Source organism: Propithecus coquereli, unplaced genomic scaffold (assembly GCF_000956105.1).
Source record: "Propithecus coquereli isolate 6110/MARCELLA unplaced genomic scaffold, Pcoq_1.0 Scaffold223, whole genome shotgun sequence".
In the NCBI taxonomy this organism is placed as follows: Eukaryota; Metazoa; Chordata; class Mammalia; order Primates; family Indriidae; genus Propithecus; species Propithecus coquereli.
In genome coordinates this window covers 5,215,078-5,236,062 of record NW_012147523.1, presented here as the reverse complement: position 1 = coordinate 5,236,062, position 20,985 = coordinate 5,215,078, and the positions used below count along the sequence as shown (strand labels likewise).

The 20,985-nt window shown below is 43.0% G+C and overlaps 2 protein-coding genes across 8 annotated transcripts in view; one reads left to right on the top strand and one right to left on the bottom strand.

Annotated features, from left to right (window-relative positions):
- DCUN1D3 (DCN1, defective in cullin neddylation 1, domain containing 3) overlaps positions 1 to 555 on the bottom strand; it is a 47,876-nt gene extending 47,321 nt beyond the window's left edge. The window contains exon 1 of the mRNA XM_012645007.1: positions 422 to 555. The gene's annotated coding sequence lies outside the window, so the exon portion shown is untranslated. The remainder of the gene's footprint in view (positions 1 to 421) is intronic.
- LYRM1 (LYR motif containing 1) lies at positions 210 to 19,694 on the top strand. Of its 7 annotated transcripts, none has more exons than XM_012645011.1 (6): positions 210 to 228; positions 3,901 to 4,031; positions 5,091 to 5,150; positions 13,072 to 13,230; positions 16,983 to 17,075; positions 18,700 to 19,694. In XM_012645011.1, the coding sequence occupies exons 4-6, from the start codon at positions 13,072 to 13,074 to the stop codon at positions 18,814 to 18,816; spliced, it is 369 nt and encodes a 122-aa protein (XP_012500465.1). In that variant the 5' UTR covers positions 210 to 228; positions 3,901 to 4,031; positions 5,091 to 5,150; the 3' UTR covers positions 18,817 to 19,694. The 7 variants fall into 7 exon arrangements, with proteins under 7 accessions (XP_012500465.1, XP_012500468.1, XP_012500462.1 ...); XM_012645014.1 differs by lacking the exons at positions 210 to 228; positions 3,901 to 4,031; positions 5,091 to 5,150 and adding exons at positions 516 to 753; positions 2,459 to 2,685; positions 11,090 to 11,171; XM_012645010.1 differs by lacking the exon at positions 210 to 228 and adding an exon at positions 1,110 to 1,130.
- Positions 19,695 to 20,985: the final 1,291 nt, after the last annotated feature.

Below are 20,985 nucleotides of genomic sequence, written 5' to 3'. Positions count from 1 at the left end.
CCCTTAATTCCAGGGCTGTTAATGATTAAAGAGAAGGATGGGGGTGGGGAGGGAAATGAGGGCGGAGGGAGCTAGAGATTCGCCCACCGCCTCCCCTTTGGGCTCCTACCTCACAGCGCTTACCCAGGACATAGGACCAGAGTCTGCACCCGCTCCAGGGCAGCTCAGCCCCCAGATCCCCAGGCACTGGATTGAGGGGTGCTGGCGGTGGGGAGGCAGGGACAGTAGGTAAGTTTTCTGAGCCCTGAGGCTGACACGCCACAGGCTCCCCTCACAGCCTCTTCTTCCAGAGGGACCAGTCCAGACAAGGCGCTGATTTCCACTCCTCCCCTTCCACCCCCCTTTCTCGAAGGTACCCAACCCCCGCCCCTTCATCTCTAGACAGTACCCCCCCTTTTCCTCAACTCCCCCCCAAACTCACAGCTGCTCCAGAGGTTCCTCCAGTCAAACCCTTTCTGGAAACGACGGCGGCCCGGCGGGTCCAAACCACCTACCATCCCCGCTCGCGTTTCCAGGCTCCCTACCCACGCCGCCGCCGCCTCTTCTTCCACCACTGCCACCGCCTCCTCTTCATCTGCGGCCCACCGGTGGCGGCCGCCCCGAAGCCCCGCCCCCTCCATCGCCTCCTGCATCATCACTTCCGGTAACCCCGCCGGCCGCCAGCTCCAGGAGAGAGAACGGGAGAGGGGAGGGAAGGGAACGAGTCGAAGATTGCGTCACGACGTACGCAAAGACGTACGAAGCCGTCGCCAAGTAAGGGCAAAGGCCTAGCAACAAGGAGGGCGGGCTAGAAGGGGCTGGGCTGGACCACTTTTTTTTTTTTTTAATGACATGGAGGGAGGAGGATAACGAGAGGATAAAGGGAAAATAGGGAGAGGATGAAGTTGGCTATAGTGTTGGATGCGGCGGAGAATGGGGCAGAGTTTGAGGTTTGGGGAGGCTTTAGACTACCCCTGACCTGGAACTAGTGCTCCCGCACAGGCGGGCCTGGTGGTTCGGTCCGGCCTGGCCTACCGGACCAGCCAGTGCTCCGTCCGCCACCGCTCGGCTAGGCTCCTGGCGCCGCCTCCTCCTATCCCGCCCAGGGCTGCGGCGCTTCTGTGGGTGGGGGAAGGCAGGACTGACGCAGAGTGAGTGTAGGGGATGGAGACGCTGACTCCAGACGCGGGAGACTGGGGTGAAGGGGTTGGCTCCCCAGGGGCAGGGTGGGGGTGAGGGTGGGGGTGCGGCGTTGCTAGGAGACGCGCTTATGTGACCCCAGCCTCGCGAGGGCGGCTCGTTGTCATCGCTGCTGGCCTCGGGCACTTTGCCTCACGGAAGTGGCCGGGAAGGGGAGTCCTGGTTTGGGGACGCTGAGGTGCCGTTTGGAGGCCCATTTGAGGCTTTTGTGAAGCTTTCGGATCCCAGAGTGTAAATGAGGATGGTCGGGGCGGTTCCGGGGTGAGAGGCGTCTGGCTGGGGAAGGTCACCCAAACGAGGCACCGTACAGGAACGGAGACTTTCTAGGACAGTGAGAGCCAACTTCCTAATTCCCTCGATCGACAAACTTGAGAATAAGACGGAGGCCTTGGTCCGTACTTTTCATTCGAGTGCAGGAGAGAGTGAACACGTAAATCAATAATGAAGATACCAGCAAGTGAGAAATGCCCCAAAGACCGGATGAAGTGATAGAAGATGGGGGGAGGGCCGCTCTAAATCCGGTAAGGCTGTTCAGTGGAGGCCGCGGTTTTGCGGGGATCCAAGAGAAGAGGGAAGATAGGGCATGAGCTTTCTAGGTGGAGAAAAAAAAGCCAATGAGAAGGGTTTTAAGGCAGGAAACAACCAGAAGGCCATGCGGCTTCCCGAAAGAGGAAGGGGCAGGCAGAGTGCTCTGTGATGAATTTGGAGAAGTGGCCCGGCCTTACCCGGCAGAGCCTTTCAGCCCAAGGCAAGGGTTTGCCTATTGTATTACCGAAGGGTTTTAATGAGGGAAGTGACCTAACCTGATTTACATTTTTTAAGAATCACTCGGGCTGCTGGATAGAGAGGGGTGGAAGTAGTCAGACCTGTTAGGAGGCTGTTGCAGTAGGCCAAGGGAGAGGTGACTAACTGTGTTGAAAGGGTCATCGGTGGAAATGGAGGGAATTAGATTCAGAATATATTTTGGAGGTGGTTTTTGTAGGACTTGTGGGGAAATTGGATGTGAAGTGTGTGGGAGAAGGAGGAATCAAGGATGACTCCCTAAGAGAAAACAGTTTGGAAAGGAGTATCTTAAGTACTCTTTTGAACATGCTAAGTTTGACAAGTCTATTAACAATTCAAGTGAAGATGTCTGGAAGTCAGATATACAAGTCAGGGGGAAAGTCATTGTTGGAGATAGTAAATGCAGGGTTTTTTTCCATCCCTCACATCACCTATGAAGAGAGTGTAGATAAGAGTAAAAGAAGCCCCTAAACTCCTTGGGGCTCTTAACATTTAGAGATTACCTAGAGAAGGAGAAGCCCAAGCAAAAAAGACTCTTAACACAGACAAGACCTTAAAGAAAAGGAGGAGGCCCCTTTAATATCCTGGAATAATCGGACCCACACTCATAATCAGTGAGACTCATCCACCCACTCGCCAGCTCTTCTCATCCTCTAAGGCTTGGCTCAAATCTCTTCCCTCCCTTCCCCTCCCAGCTGTCATTTCTTTTGGACATGTGCACAGGTAATTTGTGTCCATTATAGAAAACCTGACTTTTTTGATAAATTATTTATGTATCTGTTTCCCCCCACAGACTATTGCTTCTCTGTGTCTTCCTGGTTCCTAGTACAGAGCCTAGTGGCTCTGTACTAGGTGATTGTAGCTGGGTGGGAACACTGTTCATAAGGTATCAGCCATGGAATTCAACAGCTTCTGACAAAGGGGTTTTTTTTCCTGCCACTGCTGCCAAAGCCACCACCATTATGGTCAATATCGTAACATAGTGGAAAGGGTATCAGAAGAAGAATCAGAAGGCCTGGGTTGTAGTCTTGGATCTGCTACTGACCAGCACAGTGGCCTTGTTGGATAAGGCCCCTTCTCTTTGTGCTGAAGGGTTGGCCTAGATTTGAAGTTGCTAACTGACAAGACAGATATTGCCTGCAAACATATTGTTCGGCCCACACAGTGATTTAAATTCTTTTTTAAATTTACTTGCCAACATTTAAAAATTGGACATCCAAATCCAGATTTTCAGCTTCATTTGAAAAATCAGACAATCTGATAATACCAGCCTTAGGTTCCTATGCAACAACAGTCAGCTAGAGCTGAAAAACCACTTTCCCCTTTGTGTGTGGCTCATGCTCAGAGTTTGCCAAAGGCCTCCTCTCCCTTCCACTACCTGGCTGACCCCTGTGGGCATTTGATTTGCAATTCTTGGTCTAGAGCTGTGCTACCAGTACTATGTAGTCACTAGCCACATGTGACTATTTAAATAAAATAAAAATTCAGTTGCTCAGGTACACTAACCATATTTCAAATGCCCGGTAGCTACATGTGGCCAGTGTTTACCCTATTGGACAGGGCAGACAGAACATTTCCATTGCAGAAAGTTCTATTGGTCGGCACTGGACTGGAGGAACTTGAGGGTACTCTGGATGCTAGTCATTCCCCACACGTGAAAAAGTCAAAGAACTTAGTAAGGAGCTCTGGTGTCTCTGCAGATGAGAAAAGTTGTTCGCTTGATAGTTACTTGATAGGTGGAGGATACTTAGAAACTGTTCTGAAGGCATGAACCCCCGTGCAGAGTGCAGTTATTAATCAGATACCCAGATCCAGGGTCAGGTGCTAGAAAGCTCCAGCTGTATCTAATGTAGCCAAAACTCTTTGGTCAGTTTCCTAATCCAGTTCCTTAGAAAATTATCCAAAACAGGAATTTAAATGAGTGTTTTGTGTTCTCAGACTTCTCTAATCGATATGAAGGGTTGAAGATCCTGGCTGGGGAGTTATAAATGAATGACTACTCGATCGTTAGCACTGGCCTTCTGTTTCCAGCCCCTCCTGTGCATCTCTGATACCACCTCCTACTTCTGGTAAATGGTTTTCACCACCTCTACCTGATCCTTGTCTTTGTCTCTCAAAATATGCTAATGAAACAGATACTTCCATTTCTTTTGAACTGAGGGACTCACAACCGGAGTTCCATGTAGAATTTCTATCCCTAAAGGGAAAAATAGCTGTTTATCTCTTGGTGGTTATATCTTGGTTGCAGTAGCCTGATTAGAGTTCCCCCATACAAGTATAATCTTGTGTGTGCTTCAGAGCTGGTATAATGTATATAAAATGGGTGTGCTTGCCTCCCGTGATCTTGTTTGGGGTAGTTATTGTAGAAGTCTTCCAGACATTAATATTTTGGTTTTTCCTCATGTTCTGAAAAATTCCTATATTTCAGGGCCCTTACATCAACTAAAAATGTGATCTGCCCTTTCCTCCCTGCCCCCATCACTGACACACCATATTCTTGTCACTTTCTATGTAAAAAAATGCTGTTTCAGAGAATAGCTGTGGTATGATTAAGTTCACCACACAAGCATATCCTGAGATTTGCAAAACAGTGTGTGGTATTACACTTCCCTTTTTGGATTCTAGTAACCAAAAACTGAATCCAGGAAATAAGTCCACGGGGTCTGTGTGTGTGTGTGTGTGTGTGTGTGTGAGATTGATGGAGGGGAGGATAAGAGGCCAGAGATATGTGGAGCACAGTTTCACTTCAAGGTTATTTGATTGGGGTAAGGATGATATTGTATAGGGGATGAGTGAATGCCAAAAAGAAGGGAGTGTAACAGATCTAGAAGAAAAGTACACTGAAGGATAAATAAGGAGTAAGAGATAAAGGAAGAAAAATAGGAAGGGAAGCTTGATCATGCCTTTTGTGTTGGCACCTGCATTATATTTCCAGTAAGAAGTATGCGCTGTGGTCTGAAGATAAGCAGTGCCTCCAACAGGGTTATTTACTCATACCAAAGAACAATAGCCTTTTGCTGTACAGGGATTATTAATGATCAGAGGGAAACAGCTTTAGGAAAATCCATTACTACCACAAAGCAATAAATTCGCCAACAGGCCACACATTTCTTTTCTCTCCTCTGCAGACAAAGCTCAGCACAGATAAAAGAGGCCTCACTGTTCCTCCACTATTTCCTCCTATTCAGGTAACATTTACCTTTGTTAACTCCCAGTGCTAAATGATTTACATAGATTGTTTTATGAATAATCCTTACAACTCTTTGAAGAAGGTTCTGTTGTTACCCCATTTTACGTTTTGAGAAACTGAGGCTCAGGAAGGTTAATAATTTGCCCAGTGGGGTGAAGTCAGGATTCAGATTCAGATTTGTCCACCCAGATCCCATAGGTTCATTTTTTTATATTATATCTGCTGTTCTTACAAATGTAGACAAACTTTAAATGCTTAAAACCGAGACAGACATTCTCTATTCTGCTATCTAAGGTAAGAAAGTCTGCTAGCTCTGGCATTATCAATTCTCTAGAGGTTTTCCAAATGACAAAAGTTTTTTTTTTGTTTGTTTGTTTTTTCTTGAGACCAAGTCTCACTCTGGTGCCCCAGGTAGAGTGCAGTGGTGTCATCATAGCTCACTGCAACCTCAAACTCCTGGGCTCAAGAGATCTTCCTGTCTCAGCCTCCAGAGCAGCTGGGACTACAGGCGCGCACCACAACGCCGGGCTGATTTTTCTATTTTTAGTAGAGATGGGGTCTCACTCTTGCTCAGGCTGGTCTTGAACTCCTGAGCTCAAGCAGTCCTCCCACCTCAGCCTCCCAGAGTACTAGGATTACAGGCATGAGCCACCATGCCTGGCCATGACAATTTTCTGATCATGGTTTTAACCCATGATAATTGGGTACAACGGACCTTATTCCCTAAAAGGATTGTTTTTCAAGAAGAAAAGTATCAGAACCTAATTTTTCTGTATGTTTGGTTCTAAGCTTCACAGACACATTGGAAAGCATTTCAGTCCAGTGGACAAACAAACCCTAACTGACCTTAAAAGAACTTAAGAGTGAGGGTTACATCACAGCCGTGTATCTTATGCTGCCCTAGATGGAACTGAAAGGACTTCCTCCCAAATGACACCGAATCTTCAGTTCTTTATCCTGACACCCACTGCTCTTGAAAACATTGTGAGGGTTACTTAGTATTTTAAAGTACTCTGGGATCTTCAGTTGGGAAACTTGGTCCAAACACCACCATGTATATCGTGATGAGAGTAGACATTACTAGTGACCATTCCGTGTGTATAAATTTATTCTTCTAATATTTGTCATGTTCCAACTATGTGCCAGCCTAAGAGGGTAATGAATGAGACAATGCCAACTCCCCAGCACCCCTCCCCTACAACACACACACAGTGGAAGAAGAAAGGTAAGTCAAATAAAATTACAATAGAGTAGGACAAATGTTATGATAGGAGTAAGCTACAGGTGCCAGGAGTGTACATAGCAGGGGCCCTGACCCATCTCAGGATGAAGAAGGCACCCCTCGAGGAGTGGTGGAAGCCAAAGGATGAGAAGCAGCAAATAAACAAAGAAAGGATATTTCACTTGTGTGAGTTAGAGCCTTCATGTGGCAAAAAGGAAGGGGTCCCAGATCTAAGGAGATAGGGCAAAAGGACATGAGACATGCCACCGTTGGTGCACAATGAGCACATAAGACCGTGATTTCACTTGGGGGGATTTTATAATGCTCCCCTGACACACCACCCCCCAAAAATTCATAAAGTTCTTGGGAGAGAAATTTGACTATACTACAGTCATTAGTTATGAGGGGAAAAAAAAATTCCACCTAGGGCATGTATTTCCTGAAAGAATGGAAAGGTATCTTTCCCTTAACCTCCCAGGGCTTAAAAGTCAGGGTGAATTCCCCTTGCCTTTTTCTTATCCCTTCTGCTGTTTTTTCTGCAACACATTTTCTTCAATAGAAGGCAAAGCCTCAGGAGAGTCCAATATTTGGAATTTTGACATTCCTGAGACCAGAGTCATACTTCTATAAATTTCATCTGGGGAAAGGGAATTTTCATCTCTGCCCTTAAACTCCCAAGTTGTTCATGCTGTGATAGTCTTTCCAAAGGCAGGGGAAATTGTTCCAGAGTTGGGGAAAAAAAGGTGAAGTGGATAAGGCCCCTAGTACTAGCAGATCTTTCTTTAGGCCTCCTATAGAACAAGATCTAGACACACCAAGTGCCTAGGTGTGCCATGTAGAGTTGGTTCTTGGGGCCCCCCAGACCCTTTCACTGTACTTACACTCTTGACAGTAGGTGGAAAGCTGAGTGGGTGTTTGGTTTTTTTGTTTTAGATTAATCACTGCCCGTTGTGAGTCTCCATTATTGACTCCAGAATAAAAACAGGGAAGAGCTTGAAGTCAGCTGGGGAAATAATCATCTAGCTTGTTTGGCTCTTGATCCCAACTCAGTCCTGTCAATTAATTGGGGGCATTAGGCAAGACTCTTGTTTTGCCATCTATAAGAGTGGTGGGATCATATAGTAGTTTGATATACAGCACATTTTAAAAGATGTAATTCACACCATGTTACCCCAACTTGCTTAAGATCTTGTGGTGTCTTCCTTTTGCTCTTAAACTACAAACGAAACTCCTTTCCAAGGCCTACCCCTCCTAACCTGTGCTAGACTCGGTTGACCTGTGGCCTCCTCCCACAAAGGCTCTTGCTGCATTCACAGTCATCTTTGAAGTTCGTTCCCACCTCAGGGCCTTCACTCCTGCTGTTGGCTCTTCTTGCACCACCCTCCCCTTAACTCAGTCCATTAGTAGGCTCCTTCACACCATTCGGGACTCAAGTATAAAATAGACAACTCAAAATAAAATAGCCCCCATCTCTGCTTATTTGTATCATAGTGCTGTTTCATTCCTTCAAAGCACATCACTGTCTGAAATTGTTTGTTTTTCTTGGATATCATTTGCCTCTGCCACTAGAATATAAGCTCTAGGGGGGTTATATATGTGGCTGCTTGTTTATCACTGTATCCCCAGAACCACGTGTGCCTGGCACATGGTAGGTACTTAATAAATGTTGAGTGAATGAATGGATGGATCCTTGGGAGGGAAGAGTAAGGCCTTCAGGGTGGCAGCACTGTAGCGATCACCTGCCCTGGTGTCTGTTTTATGATGTCAGCTCCCTTTGGCTTCGGAGGGGACAGGGTTGCCACAGGGCACAGAGGAGCAGCTCAGTCCAGCCAAATGCCCAGCCTGCTCTAAAAGTGCTGGTATGGAATATAGTTATTAAAGAAGGGCAGTTGCAGCATAGGGGCAGGGGCAGATGATAAATGGGAAACCTTCTGGAAACACTCTTGTAATCCATATGAAGATATAAAAAGAATTGCTACCTTTGCTCTTTGTAGAGGAAGGGAATAGAATTATTTAGCTCCTTTTGTCACAACTAAGCTGTTTAAAGCAATCCACAGACATTCAACATTCATTGAGATTGAGCAGCCTATGTGGTGATTAAAAGCATGGCTCTGACTCCAGACCGTCTGGGTTTGAATCTTGGCCCTGCCTATTACTAGTGTGTGACCTTGGACAAGTTACTTAATCTCTCTTTGCGTCAAGTTCCTCCTTTATAAAATGGGGGTAATGGTAGTATCTACCTTATAGGATTGTTATGATTATGGGATTTGATATGTATAAAGCACCTAGCAAAGCATCTGGCACACAGTAAGTGCAACACAATGTAGCTTTTATTATTATTACTGTAATGAACAGGACACAGTCCTTGCCCTGCAGGAATTCAGAGACTCTGGGAAGAAAAATATGTAGAATGAAATAACTGCAGAAGAGCAATACCTGGCCATGACAGAAGCAAGGAAAAGGGTGCTTCGGATGATAGTCAATAGGTGTCCACTTTGTGGGGTGTGGTGGCTCGCAGAGAAGAGACATTTTAAGTGAAAGGCTCAGCCAGGACAAACGGAAGCATGACACAGCAGGGCACCTTAGAGCAGCAGCCCCAAACTTCTGCTACTCAGCGTCCACATCACAATTTATGCTATCATTTACCTGTATTTTAAACCAGCTTAAAAATGTTTGTAATTCATTTATTCAATGGAAGCTCTGTATCACACAAAATCTAAATCACTCTAAATCAGGTTTGATGGGCCATTTTAATACACATTAATCACAACTAATAAAATCACCTCTCTAACCAATCTTTGGAACACCTGCATTAGGAGAAACTTCTCCCAATTATAACCAGAAGCCAAAACACCAGGAACATCATCTGTTAGACTTTTCTTAATGGCACAGGCCTGAACAAAGTAGGTGTCCAGTAATGAACTTCAGCTCAGCATATGTGTATAAACCTATGTTTACACGTGGGGTGTGATTTTAAGAAAAGAGACCAGTTTCTAGTCATTTCCTTCTAGGCACACCCCACATCTTCAGTCTTTCCTTATTCTGGGATTTGGGGGTTAGGGAGAGGAAAAGAAATAAAGAGTTTCAAGAAATGTCAATCTCTGAATAAAGGTTGTAAAACTTTGTAAAATTTCTATAAGAATAGACTTCATGGCCAGTTGAGACTGCAATTCAGTTGTCCTCTAAACAAATGAATATTCCTGATATGTTGCCATGGGAAAATGCCAGCAGACCCCATTGTATCAGATCAACCCCTGATATTAATGAAGAAGGACAAGGGCTACCTTAGTCTTGTGTTAATTGTGAGAGATAATTGATAGTTTTAGAGGAATAAATGTTGGTTTCAAGCCATTAAATCCAAAGGGGGGGAAACTACTTGGGAAGAGGCAGTTTTTCTAAATGAGTTGCTTTCTAGGAACAAAGACAAAAATATAAACCAAACGGAAAAGAGCTTTTTAAATTTTTTATATAGGGCTGATTCTGTTTCTAGAATCACAGGCTTTCTGTGGCATGAGATATTTGCATTTATTCAGCAAACGTTTGTTGAATACTGATTATGCACCTTTCTAGGAGTTGAGAATTAAGCAGTAATAAGATGAATGTGGTTGCTGTCCTCATAAAGGTTAGAGTCTATTGGGGGAAGACATTAACAAACCATTACTTAAGTGATGAGCACTACAAAGAAGAAATATCAGGAGTTGTGGAAAGGTTCAGCAGAGAGAGCTGACCCAATGGGTGTGGAGGGAGGAAGTGAGGGAGGATTTTCTGAGACACCCATGTTTTCACTGGGAACTGAAGGATGAATAGAGGTTGGTAGGTAAAAGGGAAGGGGATCAGGAGAGAACCTTCTAGAAAGAGGGAACAGCATGGGTATGTGCCCCTAAGGCAAGAAAGAACATGGTTCCCTCAGAGAACTGAAAGAAATCCAGTAAGAAAATAACAAAAGAGGTGTTTTTTTCTTTTCTTTCATTTTTCTCTTAAGACTCGGAAGGAAAATGGTAGGCTAGATTTGACAATGGCACACAATGGTGAATACAGCTTTAGACCCTCTGGAAATCTTTGGAACTTAGGTTTTCTGGGTCACCTGATATTGCAGAGGGAGACATCAGTTAAATTCCTTTCAGGATTAGTTTTCAAAACACTTAAACATTAATTAAAGTGTTTTGAAAATAGTCCTATTAAGTACCAATTGTTAGTACTGCTTATTACCTTGAGTAACCTAATTGCAGGGCTTGTGTATCAGATTATGGTATATGATCAGTTGCGAGTTTGAAGTGGTGGTTCTTACAGTACTAAAAGGAAACCAATTAAAGTCGGGCTTTGGAGAAGAAGGTCGCTGCTGTTTTAATATGTCTGACCTTCTTCACTTTCCTCCTCAAGTGTCTCGCAGTCGAGGAAGTTTCGTCTGTTAATGACAGGAAAGTGAAGCAACCATTAATAGATGCTAGTTGCAGACTCCCTGCCCTTTGCAGGAACTGACTCACGTATTTTCATATGAAACCATGGAGTTTTAGGGAGAGCCAGAAACTCGGAAACCTGTTTCCTTACCAGGAAAAATGTCATCATCTCATCTGGGTTTTTATTACGATTAGCCACAAAGCATGATGTTCTCTCTTGGTTTTTATGAATTCCTTTTAAGCATTTTTTTCTGTGAAGCATCATGGACTCAGAATTAATGTTGGATATAACTTTGGTCCTTTTAACCTTTGAGTTAGGTGAAGTAGTGCTTTTAAGCTTTTCATCAATTGCTTCATTCCTTGCTTAAGAATAGTTTCAAGAAAGGTCCCCAGGGTCGGGGTAGGCAGGAAGGGCACTCACATTTGAAAGAGAAATTCTCTGTAAGGCGAATTCCTTGCAAATACTTAGAGTTTCTAGGTAAACACACCTCCTTCCAGCTCCCATCTGCATTCTTTAGCTGCCCAAATTGTCATAATTTCAGGACCACCCTGAAGCATACTATCTCCAGGGCTCATGCCTCCCCATTTGGGTTGGAAATGGATCGTGTTCCTGAAGAGCAGTGAGCAGCCTACTTCATGATCCTGAGCCTGCTTGTTTGAGGAAAAGCCGGGACTCAGAATGAGGTGTCCAAGGGCCTGGCCCTGCTACTTACTCACCAAATCTGTCCTCGCCTTCCCAGCCTGTCCTCTTGTTTAAGACAGTGCAATAGTCATTATTCTAATTCTGACTAAGCAGAATCTTCCAGGAGTGGCGCTTTTCTTTTCTATCTTCCCTGAATTTCTTTTAGATGTAAAAATGTAAATAGTAAAAAAAAAAAAAAAAAAAGTCTAAAGTTTTTGCGTAAGTTAAAAAGAAGAAAAGCAAACACCTAATGCCCATCAATAGTTGGGATATCTTCATACAGTGGGCTGAATTGCAGCAGTGAGAATGTATGAACTAAAGCTACATGTAACAACATGGATGAACCTTATGAATAAGATGGGTAAATAAAGCAAATTTTTATATATATATAATTTTTAAGCTTACAAAACAATGGTATATAATATTAAGTATAAAGATATGCATGGCAATGATAAACAACAAATTCAGGATAGTGGTTCCTTCTAGGAGAGAGGACGGGGTACACTGGGGGTTTCAACTATAATATATACATAATTTATTCTTTAAGGCCTATTGGGAATATATGGCTATTATATTATTCTCTGTATCTTTGTGTATCTGAAATACATTGTAATAAAAATAAAGATGGGAATTTTACTTTTAAAAATACAGTTAGCTTTATGCAATATACTTACGTTGGTTCTCATTTAGCCAAGTCCCTGACATTAAAACTGATGTTTCAGAGTAAAATCCCAGAGGGGCCACAAGCTCTTCAGTCATCAGAAAGATTTTTGGTTATACTTATTGTACAGTTCTTATCGGACAAGAAAGTAGATTGATTTTGAGAAGTATTTTCAAAGAAGTTTAAAAGAGAGGTTGCAACCTGAGAGCCTCTGGACAGAACTGGGCCCACAGACTCATTTTGTTTGGCCTGCATGGTACTCACATTTTCAAAAGTGATGACTTAGTGTCTTTTTTTGAGATTTCATATTTTAAAAATCCGGATAGCGACCTATTTTTATGCTGTCAGGAAATCTGGCATACCGAGGCCCTCATTACTACATGGCAGCAGCTGGTGGGAGCTGAGTAGCAACTGTTCCCTTTCAAGGGGGCATGTCCTGTCCAGTTGGCCATTGTCCTTATCCAGCCAGGTTCCCTCATTTATATTACCTGCCAGGTGCAGGAGGCACTTGTTTGCAAACAATGTATTAAATCCCAGTTCTCACTTAACTAGAAAATTCAGTTATCTAAAATGTACCTTCTCCTAGGCATTCAGATTAGTGACATAATTTTACCAGGATACACACTAAAAGCATGATTTCTAAGGTATTCTGGCAAGACTGGTTTAAAGAGTAGTAAATGTGAATTTTGGTTTTACTATGCTCATAAACATGGCCTTCGTGGCAAACAGCATGGTTAAGCAACCTGCAGCCATGGGATGATGTACAAAGCCATTTGAGAGCTGGTGTTTCTACTACGCCTTTCTGGCAAGGCTACCCAACAGATCTTTTGAGAAAGAGCAGTTATTTCTAGACTAATTAAGGATCTTGATTTTTAAAAATGTACATCTGCCTAGCTGCCTACTGTCAAATTGCATTTTTATGCAAATTTTCCCTCTTCTATTTTGGTGGGTCTGAAGATGACAACAGCAACACGACAAGAAGTTCTTGGCCTCTACCGCAGCATTTTCAGGCTTGCAAAGAAATGGCAGGCGGCCTCGGGGCAGATGGAAGACACCATCAAAGAAAAACAGTATATACTAAATGAAGCTAGAACACTGTTCCAGAAAAACAAAAATGTAAGTAAGTTGGTCCCAGCTGGAGACTGCAAGGAGGAGAGTAGTTTCTTGTGTTTGTTCATTTCTTTTCTGGACCTAAATTGAGAGGACTGAGTGGCACAGTCACGGTGGCAGAGCGTGGGGCAGAAAGGGGCCAGAGGCATAGCTTGGCTAGCTTGCCCAACCACTGGAAAGTCGAACCTAGCCTATGTTTCTGTGTTCACTTGTTCCGGGTCTCAGTCCAGCCTGTAAGTGGCTCGGCGTCCTCAGAAGACCCCGCAAGCCAGGTGACATGAGTCAGCCAATGACAGTTTTCAGAGGAGGAGCTGTTCCTCACATACTGTGCCTGTTGCCAGCCACTCCCACAGGAGGTACACAGGGAAATGTTTTTTCAATTCATAAACTATTCAAAGCCTCCAAATATAAACCCATTCAGAGGAAAGAGAATAGGATTAAGACACAGGGTTCCCTTCATAATTTAGCTTTGAACTCAAGCCTCTTTGGCTAGCAGAGTGAGGTTGCCCTTTGGGACCACAGAATTGGGTAAAATAGGGCCTCCATTAGCCAGTTTAACAGAATTGTGCCCCCAGACAGACTCCTGGGAGCCAGATTTGACCCACCCCAACAACCTGTTAGCTCACTGGGAAGACCACCTAACACTAAGCACACAAGAGGCTTTCGCCCCTGAATTTTCTTCAGCCTTCTTCTCACCGATCTGATGGATTCAGTGCTGTGGCTGTTCCCCTCATGAAACTTCCGAAAAATCTTCTCTCACTAGTTTTGCCTCCCTGACCTCTGACTGTCCTTTTTTGGTCTTGTCATCTTCACATACCCTCCCACCAGCTATAGAGTCCTCTGCGCTGAAGGCCCATGCAACATACAACCACCTGTGGTTTCAGCTCCCACACCTGAATACCTAGCCTTGGCCTTTGCCTGGCCACCTGAAGGACCTCACCACAGCATGATGGCCCAAAGCAGAGTCATCTTTCCACGAGAGCGCTCCCCTTCCCAGCCAGTCCATTGCTGTCACAGCTGCTGTCACCACTCTGTAACTCTTTGTCCTCATTCCTCATTCAACAAATATCGAGTACCCACCATGTGCCAAACACCAGACTAGACGTTGAGGGTATAAAAATGAGCAACACCAAGACAGGTGTCCTCAAAGATGTTTGAGAGTTAGATGGAAAGAAATATTAATATACAATTACAATTGAGGCAAGTGCTACCAAAGAAACCCTCCTAATCTACAATACCTTACCCTTCTCCGAATTACTGAAGCTTCCTGGCGTTTAAGGCCATCTTGCTTGGGAAGCTTCTCCCTACCCTTCTGACCTTCCTCCTAAACCCAGCTCCTCCAAACTTTTTCTGCTCTGCTAAGCAGAGCGCCTGTTCTGAATTCCTGTAGCAGTCATTACCCTCGTTGATTATATACCACTGTGCCTTTTCTGTAGCTTTATGTATCAGAGTTGCTCTGCCCAGGTAATAACTGGTTGTCGAAGGCAGTGTCCAGCCTGGTGTTGGGGATGATGTACTACCTGCCCAATAAACCTTTGTAGGTTTACTCACCTGAAGACCACTCAAGACTCTTTGGATTTTCAGTTATTGTATTAATAATAATCCTTCTTTTGCCTCTGTTCAGACTCTCCCAAGGGGTAAACCAGAGGGAGGTATGTGCCACTAATGGTACTTGAGATTATTTGGGGGTGGGGGGAGGAAGTGCATGGGTTTTTAATTTTAAGATATGTAACTTGTTTTATCATTTATTAGACAGAAAAGAGAATATCACATCACAGTTTCATAAATACTGCTTAGGAGAGAGTCCATTTAAAGAAAAATTTTAGTATTAGTATAGGTAGTGTATACATATGGCAAAATCATGCAAGCAGCCCATGAACGACGTTTTTAGAGTATTGTAGCCCAGACTTGTTCAGGTGGACAGCTGGAGCCCCAGAAGCCCTAGCCCCCTTAACCATATCTTTGTCAGGGGTTTTCCTTTCTCCCAATCCCTTGTGTAGACATAAGCAGTTTCTCGTAACTTCAGTTCTTCTAAGAGTTTAATAATCCAAAGGGTCACACCTTTAATCCTAGCACTCTGGGAGGCCAGAGGCGGGCAGATAGTTTGAGCTCAGGAGTTCGAGACCAGCCTGAGCAAGAGCGAGACCCTGTCTCTACTAAAAAAATAGAAAGAAATTAGCTGGGCATGGTGGCACATGCCTGTAGTCCCAGCTAGTTGGGAGGCTGAGGCAGAAGGATTGCTTGAGTCCAGGAGTTTGAGGTTGCTGTGAGCTAGGCTGACACCATGGCACTCACTCTAGCCCGGGCAATAAAGCGAGACTCTGTCTCAGAAAAATAAATAAATAAATAAATAATCCAAAGGGATCCCATGAATTGCTCTGAATTTCAGTGGGCGAATGGGAACATGGAAATCTATTCCCGATGCAGACAGCAGAGCAATAGCTTCTGAGAAGCAGAGGTTAGAGAATTGAGCCTCTGCCCCAGGGGACTCAACTGTGGTTCTCTGCATTGCTGTTCCGGGAACTCTCCTCCTCTGCTCCAAGACGTACCCTAGGACAGGAACTCCTTTGGAATTTCTAAGCCACGTGGACCCAGACTTTGCTGTGGGTGTCATCTAGGGCTGATGCAATCCTAGCTCTGCTTTGAGGCCCACTTGCAAACTTGTAGTAAATCCATGTCTTGTTTCATTTTCCTTCCTCAGAATGAAAGTTTCTCCCCTTCTCCTACTTGGGTTTCTGTTTTACAGAATGAACTTTCCATTCCTTTACTTGAAAGTGGATTACCAGGATTTGACTGTCTTGGAATTTCAAAAGCCCTTTGTTCCCTTTGCTAATGAGCAAGGCAGTTTACTGTTTAAAATAAGAGGTAGATCATTCTCCAAGATCTTACTCAGGGTTTTTTGGATAGCACTTGCAGAAACAATTGGGTGACTTAAAGTTTAATCAGCATGGGGAGCGTATGAAGACGTGCTCTCATTTAGTGTTGGTGGGAATAAAATTTATAGTTTGTTGGTAGGACTATAAATTGGTACAAACTCTAGAGGATAATTTGGGAATATCTGTGAGAATTAAACGTGTATCAATATATACCCTTTGTCCTAGCAGTTCTCTCTCTAGGAATTCATCTTTTAGATACATGTATAAGCCAAAAAAAGTTCAGAGGGATCCATGGCAAAATTGTTTATAAGGGCAAAAGATTGGAAATAACCTAAATGTCCACCAGTAGGAGATTGGTTAAATTATAATGAAGCTTTATGTTGGAAGTTTGGATAGCTGTTGAAAAGAATGGGGCAGCTCTATATGGGTGAAAACAGAAGGAGTTTCAAGTTATGTCGTGAAAAAGCAAGGTTCAGAACAAAGTGAGCTATCATTCATGTAAGGAAAAAAAGCTAAGCCTCTATACAGATGTGTGCTTATATATACATACAATATCCCTGGAAGGACACACAAGAAACTGCTAATTGTGTCTGAAAAGGGAAACCAGGAAACAAGAGTAAGAGGGACATGCAGTTTTTACATTATATCCTTCTGTATTATTGGAGTTATTTTTACCATGTGTTTTTATTACCTATTTTAAAAATTTTAAAAGTGTAATCCACAGTAAGTTTTAATATTAAATTGCTTTTGATATTTCAAATTATCAATATTTAATATTTAATACTGGCTAGTGAACTAAAAAAGTTTGAGAAAATATATACCTGTACTTTATGTACCATTAGAAAGAAGCTAACAGCCTCATTTCTTCTTCCCTTTTAATAGCTCACAGATCCAGACCTGATTAAACAGTGTATAGACGAATGCACAGCCAGGATTGAAATTGGACTGCATTACCAGATTCCTTATCCTAGGCCAGTAAGTGCAACTCCAGTTAACAGGTGGTGGGTACTTATCCTCATCAACCCAGTTATTTCCAAGAATGTGTACCAAGAGGGCTAGTGCTTGCTGAGAAGCCCAGAGCTACTGTGGGAGGCATGTTGGAAATAAGCTATCCTTGCATGCCGCCAACCCATCACAACAAACTAAAATGTCAATGAATGCGTGATTTCTCCTACTTGTACAGCTTTCCCACATATGGAAGGGAAAACCAGCTCACATGTATACAGCTTTCTCTTTTGACTTTCATCTTTTTTATGGAAATGTTTTTATTTTCCTTATTATAAAAGACGGGCTTGTTGTTATTAAAAGAATAAAGTTCTAGCATTAAAGGCATGCATTAAGTAGAAAGTGAAAATTGTAAAAAATTCTTACCCTGTGAAAGTGACCACTGTAACTGTTAGGTTGGACCACATGAAATTGCCAATATTCAACTCTTTGACCTACAAAAACAGCAATTTTGCATTGTATTGGTTCAACCTAGTAGTTTGGTAATACATCCTTTTAGTCTTTTCATGTATATACATTTTCTTTACATACGTAGGATTCTGGGCATACTGTTCTGTTGCCTACTTATTTTACTTTATCTCTTCTGGACATCTTTGTATATAGCTCTGCCTCACTCTTTTTAAATGGTTGCATTGTATTCTATTGTAAGAATGTGCCATTGTATTAGTCAGGGTTTTTCAGAGAAACAGAACCAGTAGGATAGAGATAGAAATATCTAGATATGGAAATATCTAGATAGGAGATTTATTATGAAGAATTGACTCAAATGATTATGGAGGCTGAGAATTCCCATGATTTTCCATCTGCAAGTTGGAGACCCAGGAGAAAGCCAGTGGTGTAATTCAGTCTAGGTCCGAAGGCCTGAGAACCAAGGGGGCCGATGGCAGAAATCCCAGAAGATGAGGTTTCCCAGTTCAAATAGGCAGGCAGGAAGCAAAGGGGCCGATTCCTTCATCTTCTGCCTTTTTGTTCTATTCAGGTCTTCAGCAGGCTGGACAGTGCCCACCCGCACTGGGAAGGGCAGTCTGCTTTCCTGAATCCACTGATACAAATGCAAATCTCATCCAGAAACACCCAGAAATAATGTTTAATCTGGGCACCCCACGGCCAGTCAGGTTGACACATAAAATTAACCATCACAGCCATAATTTAATTAGTTCTTTATTATTAGGCATTTAGTTTGGTCCCAATTTTCCACTATGCACTGAACATCTTCGTAGACATACACTTTTTTTCTCCCACTTCTTTGGGTTCTCATCTCTGATGTGATTCACAGTCATTTTTTTTCCTCCATGAAGGCAATATGGCAAAGAAGAGCACAAGCTTTGGAACTAGATAGATCTGGGTTCAAATCCTGGCTTCACCACTTAATATATAATGTTGAGCAAGTTATTTAACTTCTCTGAGCCTCCATTTTCTCACCTATAAATATTAGAATAATAATTTCCTATGAAGTTATTATAAGGATTAATGTTGCATAAGTGTAAGTTTAGCACACAGCAGAAAGTATGGTACTTAGTAAATCTTCAATGAATATAAGGTGCTGCAATGTATGAATATGGTTCTTAATATCATCATTATTCTTATTATTCAGATTCATCTGCCTCCAATGGGCCTCACGCCACTACGAGGCCGGGGACTTCGAAGCCAGGAGAAACTGAGGAAACTTTCCAAACCAATATATCTCAAATCTCATGATGAAGTTTCCTAATCCAGGAGAAAGTTTATTTCTGGGAATGATGAGCCAGCTAGGTCTTGAATGTAAACCAGATGGCAAAGCACTTCTTGATGAGGGGCAAAAATTCAAATATCTTCTTAAAACCTCCGAAACCGATTCTCACCCCATGATGTGTGCTCACATATCCCCAGAGTTTGCCAGGATCTTACTGCCTGAGTGGATTGCATTAACCCTAGATGTCATGGGCCTTATATCCTCACTGAGGTCACCTTTGGAAAAAAGGCTAAGGCCTGTGGGAGGACGGCTGAAGGGTAAGAAAGCTTTTCATGGGAATGCCATTCACCACATGTGCCAGCTGGTGCAAAAAACTCAGCCAGTTGCTGGAATTTCTTATGGCTACTGTAAAACTGTGTACCACTCTCTGGATTTTTTTTCAAGTTTATAGATTTGCTTTAAAGTAGGGTGTTTTGTGTGTGCTTTTTTGGTTGCGTTTTGACCCTTCCGATTTCCAGATAAACTCCCTTTAAAAAGTGCATCATTGGATCGATGATGGTTTTTCATGGAAGTTTTATATAAGACTCATTTCTGTCTTAGCTAAATGCATATGTTTATCTTATCTTAAAGCCTGTGATTACTTAGGCTGCACTTAGGATCTGAAAAGCTCACTTGAAACTCATACTGCATTCATTATGACTATTTTACTTTAACATAATTGAAAAGTACAAGGCCCAAGCTGGCTTTCAAATTATGTCTAAACAGAAATGGGACAAATATAGGTGAAAACATGAAGGATTTATGCCCCTGCAGGTGTGGAGTTAGGCAAAAGTCCCATGCCAAGTCATTGGTACATCAGTGTCATTCCCTCTCACCTACAAAGAAGATGGGCATCAATAAAGTCAAATTTCTATCAATTTTGGGCTCTGTATTCTTTTCCAAAATGGACTTCTGATCCTCAGAAACAGCAGTTGGAACCTATTCCTATCAGTAGGAGCATATTTTTGCATACTCAGGGTAAGTATTACATTGTTTGGCAATGACATGGAGTACAAATATGGTCCTCTATCAGTGGAGTAATAGCATATGTATGTTTAACATGAGTGCAGCTATATAGGCCTTAGTCTGTTTTGTGCTGCTATAACAGAGTACATGAGACTTGGTAATTTATAAAGAACAGAGATTTATTTCTTATGGTTCTGGACGCTTTAAAGTCCAAGTTCAAGGGGCTCACATCTAGGGAGGGCCTTCTTGCTAAGTCATTACATGACGGAAGGTATCCCATGGTGAGAGAGTAAGAGAGGGCTAAACGTGCTTTTATAACTAACACACACCTGCAACAAGATATCCTATCTCATCACTCTTAAGTTCTACCTTCCACAAAGTCCTAGGACACAGACACAATTCCACCAAGTTCTTTGCAACCGTATGACAAAGGTGGCCTTTACTCCAGTTTCTAATACCTTGTTCATTATTTCTGAGACCTCATCAGAATAGTCTTTGCCGTACAATTTTCTAATCAACCACGTAAGTTATCCCTAAGAAGATTTAGGATTTTCCTACAGCTCTTGTCTTCTCAGTCTTCATCAGAATTGCCCTTAATGTTCCATTCATGGCAATCTAGGCTTTTTCTAGCCTGTTCCTCCAAATACTTCCAGCCTCTACCTATTACCCAGTTCCAAAGCTGTTCCCACATTTTCAGGTATTTGTTAAAACAGCCCCACTTCTTAGTACCAATTTTCTGTTTGTTTCATGCTGCTATAACAAAACACCTGAAACTGGATAATTTATAAAGGATAGAGATTTATTTCTTACAGTTCTAGAGGCCAAGAAGTCCAAATTTGAGGGGCCTGCATCTGGCAAGGACCTTCTTGCTGTGTCATAATATGGTGAAGTCATCACATTGTGAGAGCAAGAGAGGGCTGAGCTCACTTTTATAACAACCCACTGCTGTGATGACATTCATCCATTCGTGAGGGCAGAGCCCTCATGACCTAATCACCTCTTAAAGGACCCACACTGTTGCACTGGACATTGTTTCTAATGGACTTTGGGAACACATTCAAATCATGGCAAGGCCTTTGGTGAAGAGAGACAGAGAAATGTAAATGTGCTGGCTGGTGTGTTGGCCTTTCCATAGCCATTCAGTGCACCCATATCCCAACCTAGCTTGAATTGAGAGACATGAATTTGCTCTTCCTTCCAGCT